This window comes from Astatotilapia calliptera, chromosome 13 (genome assembly GCF_964374335.1).
Source record: "Astatotilapia calliptera chromosome 13, fAstCal68.1, whole genome shotgun sequence".
NCBI lineage: Eukaryota > Metazoa > Chordata > Actinopteri > Cichliformes > Cichlidae > Astatotilapia > Astatotilapia calliptera.
In genome coordinates, this window is record NC_137434.1 from 1,142,245 (window position 1) to 1,161,855 (window position 19,611).

At 46.3% G+C, this 19,611-nt stretch overlaps 2 protein-coding genes across 4 annotated transcripts in view; one reads left to right on the forward strand and one right to left on the reverse strand.

Annotated features, from left to right (window-relative positions):
- tk2 (thymidine kinase 2) overlaps positions 1-6,842 on the forward strand; it is a 300,481-nt gene extending 293,639 nt beyond the window's left edge. The window contains exons 2-11 of one of the 3 annotated variants that reach the window (XM_080287690.1): positions 231-394; positions 777-814; positions 995-1,069; positions 1,186-1,239; positions 1,839-1,928; positions 2,084-2,157; positions 2,930-3,018; positions 3,229-3,308; positions 4,871-4,951; positions 5,861-6,842. In XM_080287690.1, coding sequence (XP_080143816.1) covers positions 244-394; positions 777-814; positions 995-1,069; positions 1,186-1,239; positions 1,839-1,928; positions 2,084-2,157; positions 2,930-3,018; positions 3,229-3,308; positions 4,871-4,951; positions 5,861-5,944 — 816 coding nt within the window. In that variant the 5' untranslated portion in view covers positions 231-243 and the 3' untranslated portion in view covers positions 5,945-6,842. Of the gene's footprint in view, positions 1-165; positions 395-776; positions 815-994; positions 1,070-1,185; positions 1,240-1,838; positions 1,929-2,083; positions 2,158-2,929; positions 3,019-3,228; positions 3,309-4,870; positions 4,952-5,860 lie in introns of those variants that run through there. The other 2 variants (XM_026189872.2, XM_080287691.1) reach the window with 2 other exon arrangements.
- Positions 6,843-10,058: 3,216 nt separating this feature from the next.
- Positions 10,059-19,604, reverse strand: LOC113034622 (uncharacterized). Its single transcript, XM_026189354.2, has 6 exons — positions 19,272-19,604; positions 18,895-19,004; positions 17,880-18,003; positions 16,308-16,433; positions 11,977-12,430; positions 10,059-11,873 (listed from the first exon to the last, which is right to left on the reverse strand). Exons 1-6 carry the CDS (start codon positions 19,602-19,604, stop codon positions 11,410-11,412), a joined length of 1,611 nt encoding a protein of 536 aa, XP_026045139.1. The 3' UTR covers positions 10,059-11,409.
- Between the last annotated feature and the right edge of the window lie 7 nt (positions 19,605-19,611).

Sequence of the window (19,611 nt, forward strand, 5' to 3'; positions counted from 1 at the left end):
CATAGAAGAAATGCCAGTTTCCATTAAAAAATAGCGGACTTGCCGACTTCTTCGCTCTTCCGCTTCGTGTTGTTGTTGTTTTGGTGACGCAACTTCCGTCGAGCAGACGATTGGTCGTCTACAGTAGGTGGCGCTGTTTGACAGTGATGCGGCTTCTTATAATTCGAAGAAGAAATGCGGCGCTTCTTCTTCCTGTGTGGTGAGTACAGAGGATCGTGTACAGGCTGTTGACATGGCACACTGATGTCGGTGTGTGTCACACTCGTGTCCGCTCGCCGTGCCGTGGCGCCGGCATGTTTGTGGGCTGGATGGAGCGGGTGGAGGAAAGCGTGTGCCGGGGGATTCAGGCTGGTCCCGTCCAGAGCCCGCAGCGGGACACGGCCCGGGGCTGCAGGTCAGTGCTGCCGCTGTCAGGACACATCAGACCCGTGCTGAACTCGAGCTTTAAAGCAGCGTTTAACCAGCCGGGTTCAAATGTCTGCCCCGGTGCTTACAGATCGACAGCAGCGATCTGACCTCAGTCTGAACTCAGGTTAATTGTAGCCTACAGAGTATCTGCAGTCAGTTAACGTGTTGTGTGCTGTCAGCAGTAGCTGATGAAAAGGGAGTGACTCAGAGTAGCGTCATAAGAACATGTGGGGAAACAAACAGTTCAAAACGAGCTCTTTGAGGTTTTATCTTTTATTTCCCACAGTATTGAGCCCCCTTCAAATCAATCAACCAATAACACTTACAGGAAGTGAAATCGAGTCTGACTGTGTTGTCTCCCTTCTAAGGGAAGCTGTTGCGGGATGGAGAGGACAGGAAAGCAGTGGTGAGCCTCCATGTTTAATCTGAGTTTGCCCCTCGGTGCATGCTGGGAATGATGTGAATGTTAATGTGGACAGCAGATTCTCATGTGGGACGGATCGTCCATAGTTTTTCAGTGGAAGTGATGAATATTCAGAGACTCACAGCAGTGTCTGACAGTCTGCCTGTACGTTGCTGTGTTCAGATCTGTGTTGAGGGGAACATTGCCAGTGGGAAGACAACATGTCTGGAATATTTCAGCAAAACCAGCAGTATCGAGGTCAGTCAGTCTTTGTGCAGTGTAGCTGTGTGCGTTCAAGATTTCCAGTGTTACCGAGCTCAAAGTATACCATTTGTTCACGAATGTATTCCTCTCTCCTTGCCTCTTTCTTGCAGGTCCTTACAGAGCCAATCTCTAAATGGAGAGATGTCCGAGGGCACAACCCTCTGGTAACGTACATGACCGTGCTGTCAGTGTGCAGAGCTGGAAGGATTCTTCCAAAACATTTTGTGCTTTTATGATGCTGGAGTGTTGAACGCGCCGGTGCTTAACATGCCGGTGCTTAACATGCCGGTGTTTAACATGCCGGTGTTGAACGCGCCGGTGCTTAACATGCCGGTGCTTAACATGCCGGTGCTTAACATGCCGGTGTTGAACGCGCCGGTGCTTAACATGCCGGTGCTTAACATGCCGGTGTTGAACGCGCCGGTGCTTAACATGCCGGTGTTGAACGCGCCGGTGCTTAACATGCCGGTACTTAACATGCCGGTGCTGAACGCGCCGGTGCTTAACATGCCGGTGCTGAACGCGCCGGTGCTGAACGCGCCGGTGTTTAACGCGCTGGTGCTGAACAGTGTTGACTTGGGATGAGATGTGGTGAGTGTAAACACCATGGATTGTCTCTGTATACTCCCGCTTCCATCAGGATCCTTCCTCAGGAGTCTGGTCAAGCTTATCAAATGCTCTGGGAATGTGTTGAGTGCTGGTTGGTAGTGTGACTTCCCTGCATGTCAGTCTAGCTGTTCACCTGCAGGTTCTGTCCCCGCAGGCTTTAATGTACCAGGATCCTCAGCGCTGGGGCATCACGCTACAGACCTACGTTCAGCTCACTATGCTGGATCGACACCTGTCAGCTGTGGTAAGTGTCCTGCTAGCTAGCACCACAGCTGGTTTACTCTGTGCTTGTTTTGTTGCATGCTAACACCCATATAGCCTGGGCTAGCACACTGATGGCTGTACGCTGGTTATGCAAACGGATACGCTGGCACACGTGCTGTTTCTTGTTGGTTTCAGGCAGCTCCTGTTAGGATGATGGAGAGATCTCTCTTCAGCGCCAAGTACATCTTTGTGGAGAATCTCTTCAGAAGGTACAGTAATCTGATCCACGGATCATCCACACAGTTTCACCTGAACAACACAGCCCTGCAGCGCTGAAGTAGGAGAGTGTGCAACCTGTGCATGTGATTTATGTACAGACAGAGAGGATGGATTGTTATTTCAGTCAGGCTCAGCATCTGTTCTCATGTCTCTAATGTAAAGGTCGTGTTCAGTCATGCATCATTGTAGCCAAGTCTTACCATGAAATAGTCCAGATGTTGATTTGCAGTAATGGCCAAAGTGCCTCACAGCCGCAGCTATGTAAACAGAGAAGCAGTTACTTAAAATGTAACATTTCATTTAAAATATGTAACTGTCTCAAATTAATCATCCAACCTGTAACTGAGCATTTCTGACATTTCTGGGAATTTAGAGAGCTGGGGTGGTTCGGGAGGTAGAGACGGTCACCTACTAATCAGAGCGTTGATGGTTTGATCTTTGACTGCTACAGTCTATGGTTGAACCTCCAATGTGTGGAGAGTCCCGGGTATTTAAGCCGTAGTTGGTGTTGTTGACCCGCTAGTGATCATGTGCCAACGTGTGAAATTATCAGCGGAGGTTCTGGGTGAAATCACTGTGAGACCTTAGAACTGAAGATGCTTCTAAGGTGAGAGCTGAAACGTCTTCAAGACATTTCAAGAAGTCCAGTCGGTTTTCTTTCCAAGCTCGTTAGGTCAGATAGAACCTGTGAATGAGTGAATGAGACATGTTTATAAAGTGCTTTGAGTAGAATTAGAGTTTTATTTCATGTTTTTCTTCCAGTGGGAAAATGCCAGAGGTGGACTATGCTGTTCTCAGCGAGTGGTTTGACTGGATTACAGCTAACATTTGCATTCCTGTTGATCTCATTGGTGAGTACAACACAAACAAACCTGCTGCAGCTCAGCATCAAGAAACAAAGCACGAATCCTGTGCACGTCTGAATGTACACGATGAGAACTGACCTCTGTCTTTGAGGTTGTGTGTTTATACAAATGGCATTCCTATGTAATGAAATGAGTTCATGTAGTCGCAGTAATAATAATGATACATGTCATATTTGGCTTTTTCCCTGGCTCCAGTTTACCTGCAGACGTCTCCTCAGACCTGCCATGAAAGGTTAAAGCAGCGATGCAGAGAAGAGGAGAAAGTCATTCCACTGGTGAGGAGCTTGTGCTTCACTTCATTGAAGTTTGTCAATTCAAAGGGACACAGACAGCTGCACAGTAGTGCCAATCTAATGACCACTTGAAGTGACCACAAAGCTACTCCAGAGAGTCTGAAAACATTTCCAACTCATGGTGAAAAATCTGAGGTTTGTCGAGGCAAATGGCATTTAACACTTTGTTTGAAACGCGTACAAATGCTGGAGCTCTGCTTCAAAGATGAAGCTGGTTCCTAGAGATGCAACAAAAGGCTAAAGATGTGAGCAGCAGCACACGTCAGCACACGGCTTCCTCCTAGCTCCAGTTTCTGTTCACCTGGGTCTTCACTACATGGACTGCAGTGAGGTGGCATCAATATTTACACCTTACCAGACAACTGCTACTACAAACATACATGACAAGTTTACAGCAGGCGTCCTGTCAATTCAAGTCAGTGTATTTATAAGTATGTTTTTAAACAACAGGTTGACCAAAGTGCTGCACAAACTGGGAAAAAACCCAACAGACAGGTCACAAAAACAAAGAAAAGAGTCACAGTAAGGGAATAAAGATGTGGTGTTAGGGAGGTCCTAATGCGAAAAGGAGAGCGTTCCAAAGTCACGATGTAGCCACCGTAAAGGCCGGCCTGCTCTGTGTTTGAGTCTGCTTCTAGGAACAACAAGACCTGAAGGCTCTGTTAGGAGTATGTTCAGAGAGGTAAGAGGGAGCCGACCCATTTAGAGACTTAAAAGCAAACAATTAAAGCTTAAAATCAAATCTAAAATTTACTGGAAGCCAAAACTGGGGAAATGCAGTCGCGTTTACGTTGCCTGTGAGCAGGTTGGAGAAGAGGGAGCAGAGCCTGGCTGATGCCCAAATAAAGGCCCCAATATTCTGAAACAGCAGAAAAATGTCCAGCAGGAGTGATGGTGCAGAGCTCGCGCACAGGTAACAGAGGTTTAACTGGTCAGCACAGAAATTTGAATTATGACAGTGATCAGAAAAGTGGCTGTAGCTCAGGTGGCAGAGCAGATCAGCCACTAACCAGAAGGTCGGTGGTTCGATCCCAGGCTGCTCCAGTCTGCATGCCAAATATCCTCGGGCAAGATACTAACCCATGTTGCTCTCCGATGCATCCATCGGAGTGTGAATGTCTATGAATACTAGATACTTAGCACTTAAGCTTAGAAGTGCTTGTGTGAATGGGTGAATGAATTAGTTGTATAAAGCGCTTTGAGTGCTCAGAGTAGAAAAGCGCTATATAAGAACCAGGCCATTTACCAAAAGTGCAAATTAGAATATCACATAATTACAGAGCACGAGATAAGACTGAATCCAAAGTACGTCCACGCTCGTGGGAGGGAGCGCCGACTGAACAAGACTAAAACAGTCAGTAAGGTTCAGGACGTCTTTCACAAGAGGTTTAGTGGGGCAGCAAACATGAATCTTAAAATCCCAAAGAATTAGAGTCGTTCCGGATAAAAAGACCTTAAATAAAATCCTTGTTAAACTGCGGAGCCCATAAATATCAGCAGTGAGCTGTCTCTCAGGTGTGTGTGTGTGTGTGTCCATCCACCAGGAGTACCTTGAGTCCATTCACCAGCTTTATGAGGAGTGGCTAATCAGGCGTAGCTCCTGGCCTGTTCCTGCTCCTGTGTTGGTGAGTGTTCACACGAGCACAGCTTTGCTTTCAGGTAGTACTCTCACACCACAGACACACACAGTGAATGATAACAATGAATTGGGGAAACCTTGGGTTCTTGTCTCATGCCACCCACCTAAATATTGTTGCAACTAAGCCCATAACAAGGACGGGACGGTGCACTCTTCCACACTGATTAGAAACACGACGAGGAACCTGGGCCCAAACTCCCAGGTCTGGTTGACCCAAGTTGTTTTTGAAGCACGAGTTGTGTCAGTGTGATTGGACTCGTTCTTATTAAGTGCTTTTCTACTCAAAGCATGTCATACTGTATGCCTCATTCACCCATCCACACACAACACATACGAGCACTGTTTTCTATTCTTTCTATCCAGCTCTATCCACTCATTTAGAAGATCTTTGCTGCTCACTGTATAGAAGAGCCTGTGTAGTGGTGTTCTTCCTGTTCATGCATTTATTACTTCTAGGCTGGACATATTCATTCTTATCAGGATGTCCTAAAAACTCCCTGAAAAGCCTTCAGTTGATCCAAAATACTGCAGTGACAGGGACGTTCAGCCCCCACAGGAGAGGCGGAGCCTTCAGCTTTCAGCTGTCTCTTTTGCAGTACCAGCTCTGTTTTGATTCAGAAGACTGTCTGCTGTCAGGATTACGCTTTGTGATGAAGCATATTCAACCCCACTATGAAGAACGCTTGGGAAAGCCGTCCCTACAGTTAGTTTTATCCAGGTTTGTCCTTTAGTGCAGCGTAGAGACACTGTATCATTGTTTGTTTTCCCCGCTTCCCCCAAAACACAGGCTTTAATCTGGTTTGGAGCCATGTTTTTGCTGCTTTCTGTGTCGAGTAAGTCCCTCATAGCCAACCCTGATCTTCCTGATATTTAAGAATGATGTGTGTGTTTGCAGGTGATTCCTGCTGACCACAACCTGCAGAGGATGCTGCACCAGTACGAAGAGAACCGAGCCAAGATCCTAGCAGCAAGTCTCTGATTCCCGAACACGCACTCATGCTAACCCCAACCTGACAGGAAGCTGTTACAGCACCTTTTTTAAGCTGTTTCTGATCTTACACCTCGTCACATGTGACATTTTTGTATGCACTCCCAGGTCAGCCATTCCTATTCATGAAGACCAATCTCAGTACATTTGATTGCAGTATTAAAGTAAAATGTAATCGATGTGCTTACAAGAAACTATCGAGAAACTGAACATGAGAGCGGATCATTCCAGTGCTCGAGCCCAAGCCTGTCAGCCTTCAAAGATGCTGCGCGCTCAGGCTGGTCCTTGCATCTTATCTGCTGAGTTTTTCCTGAGAGCGTGATTAATCCTCTGTGAGTCTGAGGAAGTGTGTAAGTGAAAACTCTTCATACAGAACAAGTCCAGTGACAGCGTTGTGTCACTTCAGACCACGAGTTATACGTCCTGGTCTGATCATCACTCTGTATCACTCCTCTGTCCTTTACCTTCCTGCATCTGCTCTGCCACCTGAATGAAGGAGCCTATTTCCATGACAACATTTAGTCAGTGTTTGAACAGGCTGTGTGATCCGGCACTGTGAAAAATCTGCAGCCACTGACAGCCTGACGCCCTGGAGCCTTGAACTCGGGGACACGTTGGAGCTTCCTGAGTGATGCTGTGGGCTCTCTGCCTTCTCTTTCCTTACCCGGATGATTGAGCGTGCTTAAAGACTCACTGCCAGGTCACATGACTGATCAGTCGAGTTTACAGCGCTTGAAGGATCAAGCAGAGTTGGCTGCATTGTGTTAGGAATAAAATGTGTGTAAAATTTGTGTTTTATTTTATACACTTTGCAATTGTGCTCATTGAGAGTTGGCACTCTGTGTAATAAAAGTCAAAAGCATCAATTAAACAATATGATTGAACTGAATTATTGGCGTGTTGACTGCAGAGGGATTAGCAAACTGCTTGCACATCAGTTAAAGTCAGGGTGATATTTTTCTGGGCTGTGGGAGGCCGACAGACTTGGGTAATGAATAGAAAACTCGTCTTGGGGCTGCAAGTATAAAGCAGCTTGAGCTCAAACATTGCTGTGGTTTGGTGCTATAAATAAACGTGACAGCTTTTAACCAAAGGGAAAAAAATGACCCAAACTATTGTTTGTCCTCCATCCAGATCCACCAACAGAAGATTAGTGACCTCAGACCACAGAGGCAGCATGCATACACATGTTTTTGCACTGCACCACTTTACTTAGACGTCACTCTTCCATCCAACACATATAATGAACTAATAAAATATTTCTTACAAGTCAAAGTTGGGTTTTTGTCTCGTATCCTACAGAAATGGCATTCAACGCGAGTCTGTAATTAGACTTTCAATGTAAATAATATTTACGACAGGCTTAGGGCGTCGGGGGGTTCCCGGAGGCGTCTTCCTTGGGGGGCTCAACCCGGGGTATCGATCATGGCCTATTAAGGGCTCTGTTGGCTCTCGGGTGACTGTTTCCTCGCGGCTGCGTGCAGCGGGGCTAGGGGAGGGTCTGTGTTGACGGACGTGGGTTACTGACCTGGTAGCCTGGCTGCCCCTGGGTGGGTCCGGGATGGGCGTGAGGTTCTGGGGGCGCTCCGTCTCTGGGCTGGAGCCCTGGCCGGGCCTCGGGGGCTTGGGTCCTGGTTGGTGTGTCACCAGGGTTGTGGGCGGGTGGGTGCATGGGGGCCCAGCCCAGGAGCAGGGTGCCGCCAGTGCATCGAGCCACCTGGGGGGCTCTTCAACTGGTGGGGGAGATTGTCACATCTTGCAGGAGCTTTCCTCTCTTCAGGAACTCTCTCTGCAGGAGGGGGAGATACAGGAGAGGTGGAGGAAGATCTCAGCCTGGGCGTCTATTGTCTTATGTAGTCTGGAAGATGAGTGGATGGTGGGGTGGGTGCAGTTTTCTCTGTGGTGGGGTCGGGTGGACTGTCCCGGGCTCTGTGTGGCCGAGAGGCGCTGCTGCACTCGGCCCCGGTCTGGATGGGCCTGGGCCCCCTTTCCCTGGCGGGTCGCAGAGTATGGGGGTGCCTACTGGGGTCAGCGGGGGAGCTGGCCCCAGGGAGGGGTCACCTGCCCCTCCCTTCCTTCCCTCCCCATCTCCAGCTGCCTCCCTCTTCCCGCTCCACCACAACCACCCACACATGCAGGGCCTTGGAGTAGGGGTATGTCACCAGGGTGCAGAGGAGGCTACCCCCCCCCCCCCCCCCTGTCCCCTTCTGGCTGCCTCTGCCTCAATTTTATCCCACAACTTAGACATTCACATTACTCACACTCTCATTACACATACATATAGGATCTTGGGGGTGGGCACGATACACGGAGTCCAAAGTACCATCAGGGTGTACACCCCACCCCTGGCGTCGTTGCCCACCTCTCAAGGTTAAATACACGTAGACATTAAGGGCTAGCAGGAGGGACCATGCGCTTACCTGCTGCTCTCTGGCAGGTAGCTCCATGCCCTCCTGGGTTTTAATTGCACCTTAGAACACACAAGCATCAACACTACAATGAGCGGGTGGAGGGAGGTTTGGAGTCTTCTCTCACCCCCATTCTCTGCGACCTGCTGGAGCGGGGGGGCTAGGAGGAGGAGTTGGCCGTCCGACTGCGGTCTGGGGTGTGGGGCCTCCCTGCTGCTGCGGAGTCGGGGCGGTCTGCCTCCCCCCACCGCAGGGAAAAGGGTAACACCACCTGGGTCTGGGTGCAGTTCCCCCTCCAGGGGCAAGGGTACCTAGACCCGGTTTGTAGAGTACGCTTGGGGAGTGTGATCGTGTGTACAACGTCTCTTTATGTCTGTCTCCACGTTGGTTGAGTGTGGAGTAAGTGCATATGAGAGCATGAGGGGGGGAATGGATGTTTGTGTCTGTGTGTGCCTGTATAATAATGTTTAATATTTAGTATTTACTGTCATATTCCCATATATCATCGTGATGTTGTTTATTCTATTACTCTTGTTCTCTTCTGCTTGTTTTCTTTTTTCTTTCTCAGCAGGTGATCCAGGTGATTGATATATGCATTTTTTTCTCTGCCCGTTCTGTTGGTTTTTGTCTTTTGCCCTTCTCCCCCGTCCCTCTTCTCAGCTGTTTCTCTTTCCCTCTTTCTTTCTCCCCTTCTTTCCCCCAGTCAAGTCTGTCCCGTATTCAGTAAGTGAAAATAAAATAAACAATAAAAGGTGAATCAAATAGACCATTACGGCAAGGCTAGGATGGTCAATTTGGTAAAGTAAATCCGTTGGGCATCTTTCTTCGCCTTTAGACAATAATTCTGATGGCAAAAGAGCCAAACGGGACAGGCAGAAAAAATAAAAAAATAAAAAATAAATAAAATAAAATTATGTTGCTGTCATGCAAAAAGGTAATAACAAAAAACTGGCAGAAGAGAAAAAAAATATTTACATTTATTAGCTGCACTGTTTTGCATCATTTGCAGTTTTTCCTGCCTAACTCTAGGATACTGGAGCAGTTCTGCAGATGAGCCTTAAGCTCATGCATGCTTGCATCAAAACAACTTTCAAAAATGTGTCTTCAAATGTAAAAGCTTTGCTTCATTCTTCAAGCAGACATGTTTAACTGTGGCTGAGCAGTATTTGTGAACGTAGTCCAGACAGGTCTTTAGTAAATGAGGCAACACAGCTAAAGGAACACCAGCAGACTAATCTATTCATCGCCACTTTTTAAAAAGATCTATAAGCAACTCTGTTCACAACAGTTCGTTTTTGAACAGTGAACATCAGCTTTCCTGATGCTGCCGAACAAACCAAACACAATGAAGAACTTTCACCAGTCAACGAATGTACAGATGTTTCCATCAATGAACCTGCGATGCTGAGGGTGAACAACAGCAAGTTTTAATCAAAGCCTGTGTGAACATATGCTTTACAGTTTACCACCATCGCTGCCCTTGGGAACGATGCAGCTCCTGATTCAGGATTTTTCTCAGTTGTATGTTCAGTTTCAGGAAAATACTGGGTCACAACTTTGTAATAGTGAAGTCACATATTCCTGTTAGGAGCCTGAGTCATTTTGGACCTCCAGTGCACATATTAAACAGATATGTAGGACTGCTTACTTCCATTTGTGCAGCATCTCTATGATTAGATCCCAGAGTGACACTAACAACTAGTTAATGTATTTATTAATTAAGTTTAGTTTAGGTAGCATATACATGTCTGAGCTTTACAAAGGGTCTAATCACACAAGCCAAGGTGTGAAACTGGGTGTGGGTCACAATCAGCCAGAGTTTCGGGTGAGCTCATTGTGAAACCTGGCCCCACCCGATCATGTGATTTCCTGAGGTCAGAGGGCCCAGGATGTGAGTGGGCGTTAAGGCGTCTGGGAAGGATCTGGATTATAGATGGCAGACAGTTGGTGTCGTAAACCCCGCCTCTGTTCAAAGATGGTCGCTCACAGTGGACATAGATGCTTCTTTCACTCCTCTTTCAAACCATCTGTCCTCTCTGTCCAAAATGTGAACATTGGCATCCTCGAAAGAGTGTCCTTTATCCTTAAGATGCAGATGGACTGCTGAGGCTTGTCCTGTGGAGGTGGCTCTTCTGTGTTGTGCCATGCGCTTGTGAAGTGGCTGTTTGGTCTCTCCGATGTAGAGGTCTGGGCATTCCTGGCTGCACTGATGCTGCGACTGACTGAGGACCTTCACACACAAACAGCATCTACATGCAATGCATCTACCTCTGCATTAGTCTGACAGCGGTGAATGAGTCTGCTTTCACAAACAACAGCACAAATACATATACAGGAAATGCTGCATGCTGGTCACAACCAGAGCCGAAAATGGGTCCCACTCATGAGCTCTCTTCATTTTCTTTTAATTTATTCATTTATTTTAAATAAAACATGATTATTTATTGATGCATTCAAGAAGTTTACATTACATTATATGGCTTTAATAATATACCAAAGGTATACAGCTTTGATTTTGGTCATTTAGGCACAACAATCACAATTTAACATTTTATAAAAAAATGATGATAAGACTATCTGTGCTTTATCTGCAGGAAAGAAGATCTTTGATCATTGTAAACATACTTCCATCGTTGGAAAGAGACAGAAAGCTGCCGTTCGTGAGGAGGGGTCAAATTATGAGGCTGCTGTAAATAGCACAACATACTGGTTAATTAGCTCAACCACCTAGCAGTAACGCACGTTTTGCTCTTCAGAGTTCCTCCGATGATTTAGCGGTTAACACGTTCCCTTGCAAATCAAAATGTCGCAGGTTCAATTCCAGCTGAAGACAAAACTGCCTTGGAGGTTGTGTCAGGAAGGGCATCCAGCATAAAGCTGCCCAAATACACTGAAACTATGAAAGCGTCATCTTGACAAATGAACGTGACTGGATCTGTGTGGCGCTCTGCAGCTGGACAGCAGAACAGGGTCAAAGTGAGAGAAGGAAGAACACTCACACTCCCACAGCACACTTACACCTCGGCTCAGCTTGTTTGCACCTGCTCTTCAGTCTCTGCATTGTTCCACTATAACAAAGCTCTGCGCCACCTGCTCCTCCTCTGCTGGGCCAGCGTCCTCGTCTCCAGAACCGCCTGGATCTCCTTCCCGCTGCCTCTGGGTGTCTGCCGTACTGTCGGCTGGAGGCGAGGGCTGACACTCGGCGGGCTGCTGGTTCGTCACTGTCGCGTCACACTGTTGCGGGCTCGTGTGTGTGCCGTCGTCATGACTCAGCGCTGAAGCTTTTCCCACCACTGGCTTCCTGAGGCTTCTCTTCTTTGTTTCTGTGTTTGCTTTTCTTATTTGTTTCCTCCTGTCTTGGTTTGTGTTGTCCCCCTCTTTTCTTGTTGTCTCATGTTCATTTTCCTGCACTTGTCCCATCCACTCCACCAACCCTCTCAGCTCCTGCTCCTCCTCATCCACGGAGCTGAGAGAGGAAAGCTCTGACTTGACCGGACTCTCGTCTTGTGTCCCTGTGAAAATCAGCGTGTGTCAGTTAAGTGCTGGAGGCTGTTAGGGCACCCTTGGAGCAAATGACAAATTTTGTTGTATTCTGAGTGTGTGAGTGTGTGTTACCAGTGTCGTGCTGTGTTGGAGGCTGTGCTGTGGCTCCTGCTCTGAGTGTGATGTGGAGGGAAATGGCCTTGGGGCCACTGAGCTCATCATCCACTCTGCTTCTGTGGGTGTCGCTGCCGGTGTCCCCTGGAGCGCTTGCCCCTCCACTGTTCCTGCCTCTCCGACTGCCGTCCAAACTTTGCTGAGCTTTGCTGTCGTCGTTGGTAGTGAGCACAGGTGCAACAGCAGTGCAGGGATTCTCGCTGCAGTCTGTCTTGGGCAGGTCAGCGGCACTCACAGCTTTAGTGCTGCTGCAGACTTTGTGGGGCTTGTCTGGAAGCAGGGGCCGGCCCCTGATGGCCAGGTCAGGGTAGGTCCTCTGCATCTCCATAATAGACGGGTCTACACTGCAGAGGTGGTAATGCTGAGGCTTAGGCTGGGGGGTTGTTACAAGCCTGGTGTCCAAGTACAGTACCTGGCAAACAGAACAGGTGATTTAGTATTGTATCATTGTAGTTTTACCTTACAGTATAAATAACATTTAGCTCACAGGCTGGCCTCTTAACGTTCACCACACTTTCGTTTATGCTCTTCTGACTGTCAGCAAGATGTCTGAAGCGCCTTCAGGGCTGAGGAGCTTCAGCTAAACGGACTGGTAAACGCCTTTCTGCTCTAGCTGAGCACTCAAAGCATTTTAAACAACTTTGTGCTTTCATTCCCACACATTCGCTGTGCTGCTTGTGTCTGAGATACTCACTCCTCTCTTCACTGCAGATGGCCCATTGCATCTGTTCATTTTCCAAAAATATGAAAGCAGACTTAAACCATCGATCTTACGGTTGTCTTTTTGGTTTTTCCTGCCTTTTCCCCAGGTCTGTTTCTTCCTCATCACTACACGCTGCTTTTTTATCTGGGTTAAAGGCTCCCCCTTCACGTGTTCAACACGGTTGATAGCTAAAAGCTTAGTTGATATAGATATCACATGGAGCCATTATTTTAAAAAGCGTCTGTTTTTTTAATATAACATGTGATTGGCATTTTAAAAGAAAAAATTGTTCATGCCACTGAAATATCTTACATACAGGCTTCCTTATTTTAGGCTTACAGTATTTTCTGCACTATAAGGCGCACTTAAAATCAACATCGGCCTTATGTATGAATCCTGGTTGTGCTTACTGACCTCGAACCGATGTTATCTGCTACACAGCGCTCAGCAATCTGTCAAAAAGATCTTAGTCAACTTTGCTAAGCTACGAAGCCGCACTGCTTGATGGACTGTCGCAGCATTACGACTACTGTAGTCAGGAGCAGAGATGGGCAGTTACTGTAATCTGATTACTTTTTTCAAGTAACGAGTAAAGTAAGGGATTACTATTGCAAAAACGGTAATTAGATTACCGTTACTTTCCCGTAGGAACGCTGCGTTACTGCGTTACTAAAACCGTGATTTTTGTCTGTCTCATGACAGTGACGTAAGCGAGTGCGACGTCCGTGACAACAGCTGTGTGCAGATCAACAATGGATCACATATCGAGTGCAGAGAGAGTATGAGCGTGCAGCGTTTAAAGCGTGGAAGTACTGACCTTACTTTGAGTTTGATTCCATAAAAAGTGACAAAAACATTAGTGTCCGCTGTGCGTGGGAAGAAAACTTCTTTTTACAGCGAAAAAACCCCTAAACTTCCAACAAGCACCGAGTAGCTACGACGTAATGGGAAACTCACAGAGAAACTCGCGGATTCTTCCACTGACCGCGGCACACCTGCACCAGGGTAAACCTCCGCCTGCCCCACTCCTGCTTTACAGGTGAAAATAGAGCAACAGGACCGCTGAGTCTTTGACTTTATTTATTTTCTGCTGTGTTTTACTTGCATCTATTTGAAAGACTGAGTGTAAACACAAAATATTTTATTTTATGTGCTGGAATGTGCAGAAAATAGGTTTAAATGTTAAACTAATTTATTCAAGTCAGAGAATGTTGCAGATAATTAAATCTTTGCTTGATGCATAAAGTTAAAAGATTAAAACTAATAAAACAAGTTTTAAAAAGAGACTTTTCCATTTGATCACATTTTGTATGATGGATTATGCAGAAAAAGTAGAATTGGGCTGAAAGATCTATCGCTTTATCACCTCTTCAGGTTGTAAATCGTGTTTTTAAAAAGTAACTAAGTAATTAATTACTTTTGAAAATAAGTAATCAGTAAAGTAACGGGATTACTTTTGGGGGGAAGTAATCAGTAATTAGTTACTGATTACTTTTTTCAAGTAACTTGACCAACACTGGTCAGGAGCCTTGCGGAGTAATCTGGGTCTAAACTCCGTCTTCTTCAGGTCCCAAAGTCAAACGAACACTGTGGCATCACTGAGCATTGAAAACTGTCTAAATTCTTTCACCTTTAATAAAACGATCAGCGTTGCTGCTTTACCAGGTGTAACAATTAAGTTAACATCCAGGCGTCCATGAAAACAGGATTTATTACATTTAACAGAGTTGTCCTAAATGATTAAACATGCAACTATTTTGCTGGTAATACCTGAAATGAGTAAAGAAAATCAACAGCCTATTTATGCAAGATAATTCATAATTTTATTGGGGGGTTATATTGGTTGGGTCTGATTATTGGGGGGGGGTCATAACCAACCTAACCCCCCTGGAAATTACGCCCCTGACTGAAGTTGGGCTAGCTGGTATATAATGATGTGCTATGGGATCGCTAGCAACACAGCTATGTTAGCATAACATAAACAGTGAAGCTGCAGGATGAACGCTAACCTTTTTCCACTCGATAAAAGTTAACGTGAAGGCTCCTGATGGTTAGAGACAAATGCAATCGCATGGCAGGATGCTGTACACGGACCAAACTTCAGTCAGGAGAACAACTGAGATAATCCATCCACAATACGAGGTTAGTCATTAATGTACTGCAACAACATGGGAATAGAGCAGCTGCCAGAGGATTCAGCATTAATGAATCAATGGCACAGAAGTGGAGGAAGCAAGAAGAATGAGTTGAGTAATGTTTGACTTCTCTGATTTTGTTTCGCCTTATGTATGAAAACAGACCCGTTCATCGGCAGCGTGCCTTATAATCCATGCACCTTCTGGTCTGAAAACTATGGTATTTGTAGAGGCCTCTAAACCTATTGCTCTACATACCACAGCAGTATGGTGGTCCAGTGTTCTTTCTTCATGTGTTAGACATCAGTCCAGCTGTTTCCCAGCTGTGTTCCAGCTTCGACGTGTTGTATTCATGTAACATAAATAATGCTGCTGAGTTTACTGATGAAAACAGATTCAGTTTTATCCCAGGCTAAAGAACGAGTCTTTAAAGGAACTATCCGAGTTGCCTTGCCGTGCTGGAACACCACATTGCACTGCCAGAGGGTTTCCAGAGTAAGGTCAGGTTTAATAAGAGGGCTGAAGGGGCAGCAGACATGGGGAGCACAGTGGAGCAGTGATTAGCACTGATGTGTCACAACTAAAGGCTCCTGGTTCAGAGCTGTGTGCGGTACGTGTTTGTGGTTTGAAATGTGCCAGTACTGTGATGCAGGTGTGGGGGGATAGTTGGGTGTGGCTTCTAGTCTAAGGTGTCCACAGCATGAACACTGACACACGACTGCAGTGCTGCTGGAGTTGAGCAGAAAAACACAAAATGTAGAAACGCGATGGCGCTTAGAGCTCGACCTGAGGATGGCTGTGTGTAACTGCGTGGATCTAGCATGTTACACACAGGACGCTGCCTCGGCCTGAGACAGGCAGACTGCGATTTACCATCAGCTGCTGAAGATGGCCTTTCTGTTGGCAAGAAGGAATAGCTATTGAGGTCGCTGCCATTACAAGCAGCTTTTCCACACTTCGATCCTGTGGAGCTGCAGATATTCAATAAAGTCAAACAGGTGGAAGCAAGAAACTCAACTTTAGCTCCAGTTAATGTTTGTCAGACACACATTCGGCTATTTTTACTTGCCAGTATCATGAAAACCACCAGAGAAGGGTCGGTGCGTGTGCTGAACGCTGGGAGAAGCCTAATACTGAGACCCTGCCTCGGGTGAAGAATTCCTGACACTACTTATTTAAATGCTTGGCTGTGATGTGCATGAATGTGTCCCAGCACAAACAGTAACACCCGGCACCCTCAGCAAGCTTCATTCATAAACAGCAAACTGAGCTGATTCTAATGTAGTTTAGTTATTAAGCTTTGTCAGTCACTCTTATATCAAATATCGTGTGGGTGCTTATTTTAAACTGTTGGGACTTGTTTTAATGAATGCACACAGTATCGTGTGTCTTCAGTCGGTCTCTGTAAAGCACTCTGGGAAAAGCTGCAGGTTTCAGGAAGCAGCAGCTACCTCTTTTTTATCCTCCTCCGTCTTCTTTTCCTCCTCGTCCTCCGTTTGTTCCGTTGCCGTCCTGTTTTGCGTGCATTCAGTCAGTTTCACAGCTCGCTCTCGTCTCTGAAGAACATCGAGCCACTCCTGTAAAGTAAGACAATCACCGTCACGTGGCGGTCAAACCAAACCCATCTAGCGTGACCTCTGACCTGCCGTCTGTGTCACCTGCACATCCTCTCCCAACAGCCACTCCTGTGTCAGGCTGCAGCCTGATCTGTGCTGAGGGATTTCCCATGATGCTTTACTGATTTCTATTCTGCCCCCCTCTCGTACTGATTGCATGCTCGTTACCTCACAGCACAAAGCACTTTGCTGCTGTGTTTGAGTAAAAATCTGATTTAACTGAATTGAATAATGCTTCAACAATAATAATAATAATAAAAATTAATGTATTTTTTGTATACTTTGTTTTTCCTTTCTCTGATTTTGTCTCTACATTATTTCTTTGCTTACTTTTCTTTTAGAGCCACTTAGTGTAGGAATTCTGTATTAATTCCCAGGAGATCCTGAATTGTTTAAGGTGAGCAGGGGTCAGATGCAGCAAGGCAGCAACATTGGGGAATTCTGCACACATTCAATTCAGAATGGGCTCATATTTTCTCTTTATATGTTTCTATGTTCTATTAATAATAAAATCTGGCTTTATGAGGTTTGCAAATCACTGGATTCTGGTTTCATCTATATTCCACACAGCTACACAACCTTTTCACAATTGGGTTGTATTTGGCAGCATGGAGCCGTTTTCAGCAGTTGTTATTCTGGGATTCATGACTTTATTCAGAGCAAAGTATAAAACACGACACTTCCTCCTCACACTGCTGAATATTAGAATGGAAATGTGCCAAAGCTGAGCAACCATGAAAAGTTACAGTCATTTAGTATTTCATGGTGACACACTGAATATGCCACGGCTCCAAGGTTCCACCGTTTAAACTCACAGCTTCAAAAAGGGAGGAAATAAAAAAGGGGATAATTTATGGGGAATGATCAGAGGAGCAGGGTCCAGGAACCAGGTTTCACTCTCAGTGAGAGTTTGCTAACTGTGAGATGAGGAAGAGACAAAGAGTTAAGCTCAACTCTGCATCAGTTACTGTGGTACTCAACCTGCTGGCCGGCAGGTTTTCTTTAACAAATTCGGAGTTTCTCCCTGACTCCGCCTTCCTGCTGCAGCTGAACCAGCTGACGGACACCCCTGTTCACAGAATTCATGTGTTTACAAACGTTGAAATCTTAGTTAGATGTTAGTTATTTTTCTTTTTAACAAGTGCTTTTATAATCAATGAGCCATCAGTGTAAGCGCAGAGACAGCGCTCACATCAGGGATTTATTATAGTCTCTGTGAGTCTGTGCACAACTTGAACTTCAGTATCTTGCCCGAGGATGTTTCAGCAGGTGGACTGGAGGAGACAGGTTCGATTATCTACTCTACAAGCTGAGTACAGCTGCTCAGCCCTACTAACTTACCACAATCGATGTGATATACTGTAACGTAACTGATGAGACGATTACTAACATGAAACATGGTCATACCTGTGGTCTCAGTTGATCCTCCTGAAGTTCCAGGAAGTGGTTACATTCCACTCTGGCCAAGAGCAGCTCAAAACCAACGAGCATGGCTTTGTCTGCATTAACATCCTCACTGAGCCTGTACTCACTGAAATGCATCAAACAGAACAGAGACAAAGTGATGAGGAGAGCAGAACCACAGACGACTGAGGTGGCTGCAGCTGTGCGGGTAGAGTCTGCTAATCGCAAGGTTGATACCTGTCTGCCAATTATTCTTGGGCAAGATACTGCAGGTTGGGCTCTGATGCATCCATCACAGTGCAAATCTTAGATAGAAAGCACTTAGGTACAGATAGTGTGTAAAATCTGAACTCGGGTTTTTACTTGGTCTCAGGAACCTTTGTAAGAAAAGTGATCCTATGAAAGTCAAGTCAAAGAACCTCGGCTGACCAAGGCGTGTGCTGGAGGTCAATAAAATAAAATATATTTATAAAAAAATATCCATCCATTCGCTTCCGCTCATCCTTTTCAGGGTCGCGGGGCGCTGGAGCCTATCCCAGCTGTCATATAAAAATATATTAAAAAGAAAAAAATCAGACTGTCTCCAGCTGCCTGCTGTGTTTTGGAGTCATTTATTCTGAGAGGGACACATATGATATATGAACAAGCTGAGTGTCTTGACACATGAAAACATTCTTGGGGAATTTTTGGAAAGCTTTGTATACACGTTGTGTCACCAGGTGTCGCTTGTTACGTGTCCACGTGTGGAATTAAAGTGGTAAATGAGCTGGACTTTTCTATTCTGAGCACTCAAACTGCTCTCTACTACAAGCCTCACTCGGTCACACATTCAGACCTGAGCACCAGTGGAATATTCACACACACACAGCTTTGGGATCGCGTCCATTTAACCCGCTCTACCTCCTGAGTCACAGCCACCCTAAGGAGTCTACGTTTGTCCTGACAAAGAGCTGTGCAAGGCTGCGACCTTGTGGATTAATGTCTACAGTTGGTGCGTCACTCTTGCGCTGGTTCTTACCATTGTTTGGGGTCTGTATGAGGCACATAACCAATGGAGGCCAGGACAGACTGTATGGTGGAATTGCTGAAAACTGGCTCAAGACAGTAAACAAATGGAGCCGTAAATGTCTGAAAGAGAAAGAAAACACAAACACGGTTCATCTGTTAGTACACAGGCTCAGTGATCACTTCCGTTTGGCCTGACACAGCTGTGAGCAGAAAAAAGATAAGCGTCACTGGGCTGTTGTGTGTCCACTCACTGCTACACAAGCAGATGTTGTGACACGGTGTGGTTCAGCTGAATGACATCTGCAGTCACAGTGTAACATGTCAAACGAGTATCAAGTGTACTCCTGTACAGAGCCGCTGTGCGGGAAACGCGGCGCGTCTTCTGACCTTTAGTGTCCTGATTTCCTTCTTCCATGGCTGCAGGAACAGGTTGACGCACAGAGTTTCCAGCACTTCTGAGGCTCTGATGAAGGCGGACAGGTGTTTCCTGAAGTCGCTCTGAGCCTCACAGCGCTCAGTCACAGCCTGGTAAAAGGGGAACATTGTGAAAGTCCCGCCGGTCTCCGCCTCGCTCAGTAGATACTGAGCCGCCCTCTTCTGCAGCTGGGGGTCGCGGCACGGCCCGACCTCTGCCCGCTCCTCCAGGTAACACTTGACATAGTCCGCGTACACGTCCCCGCGGGAAGGAGCCGGCCCTCCTGCTCCGGTACCGTCCTTCATGACCGCC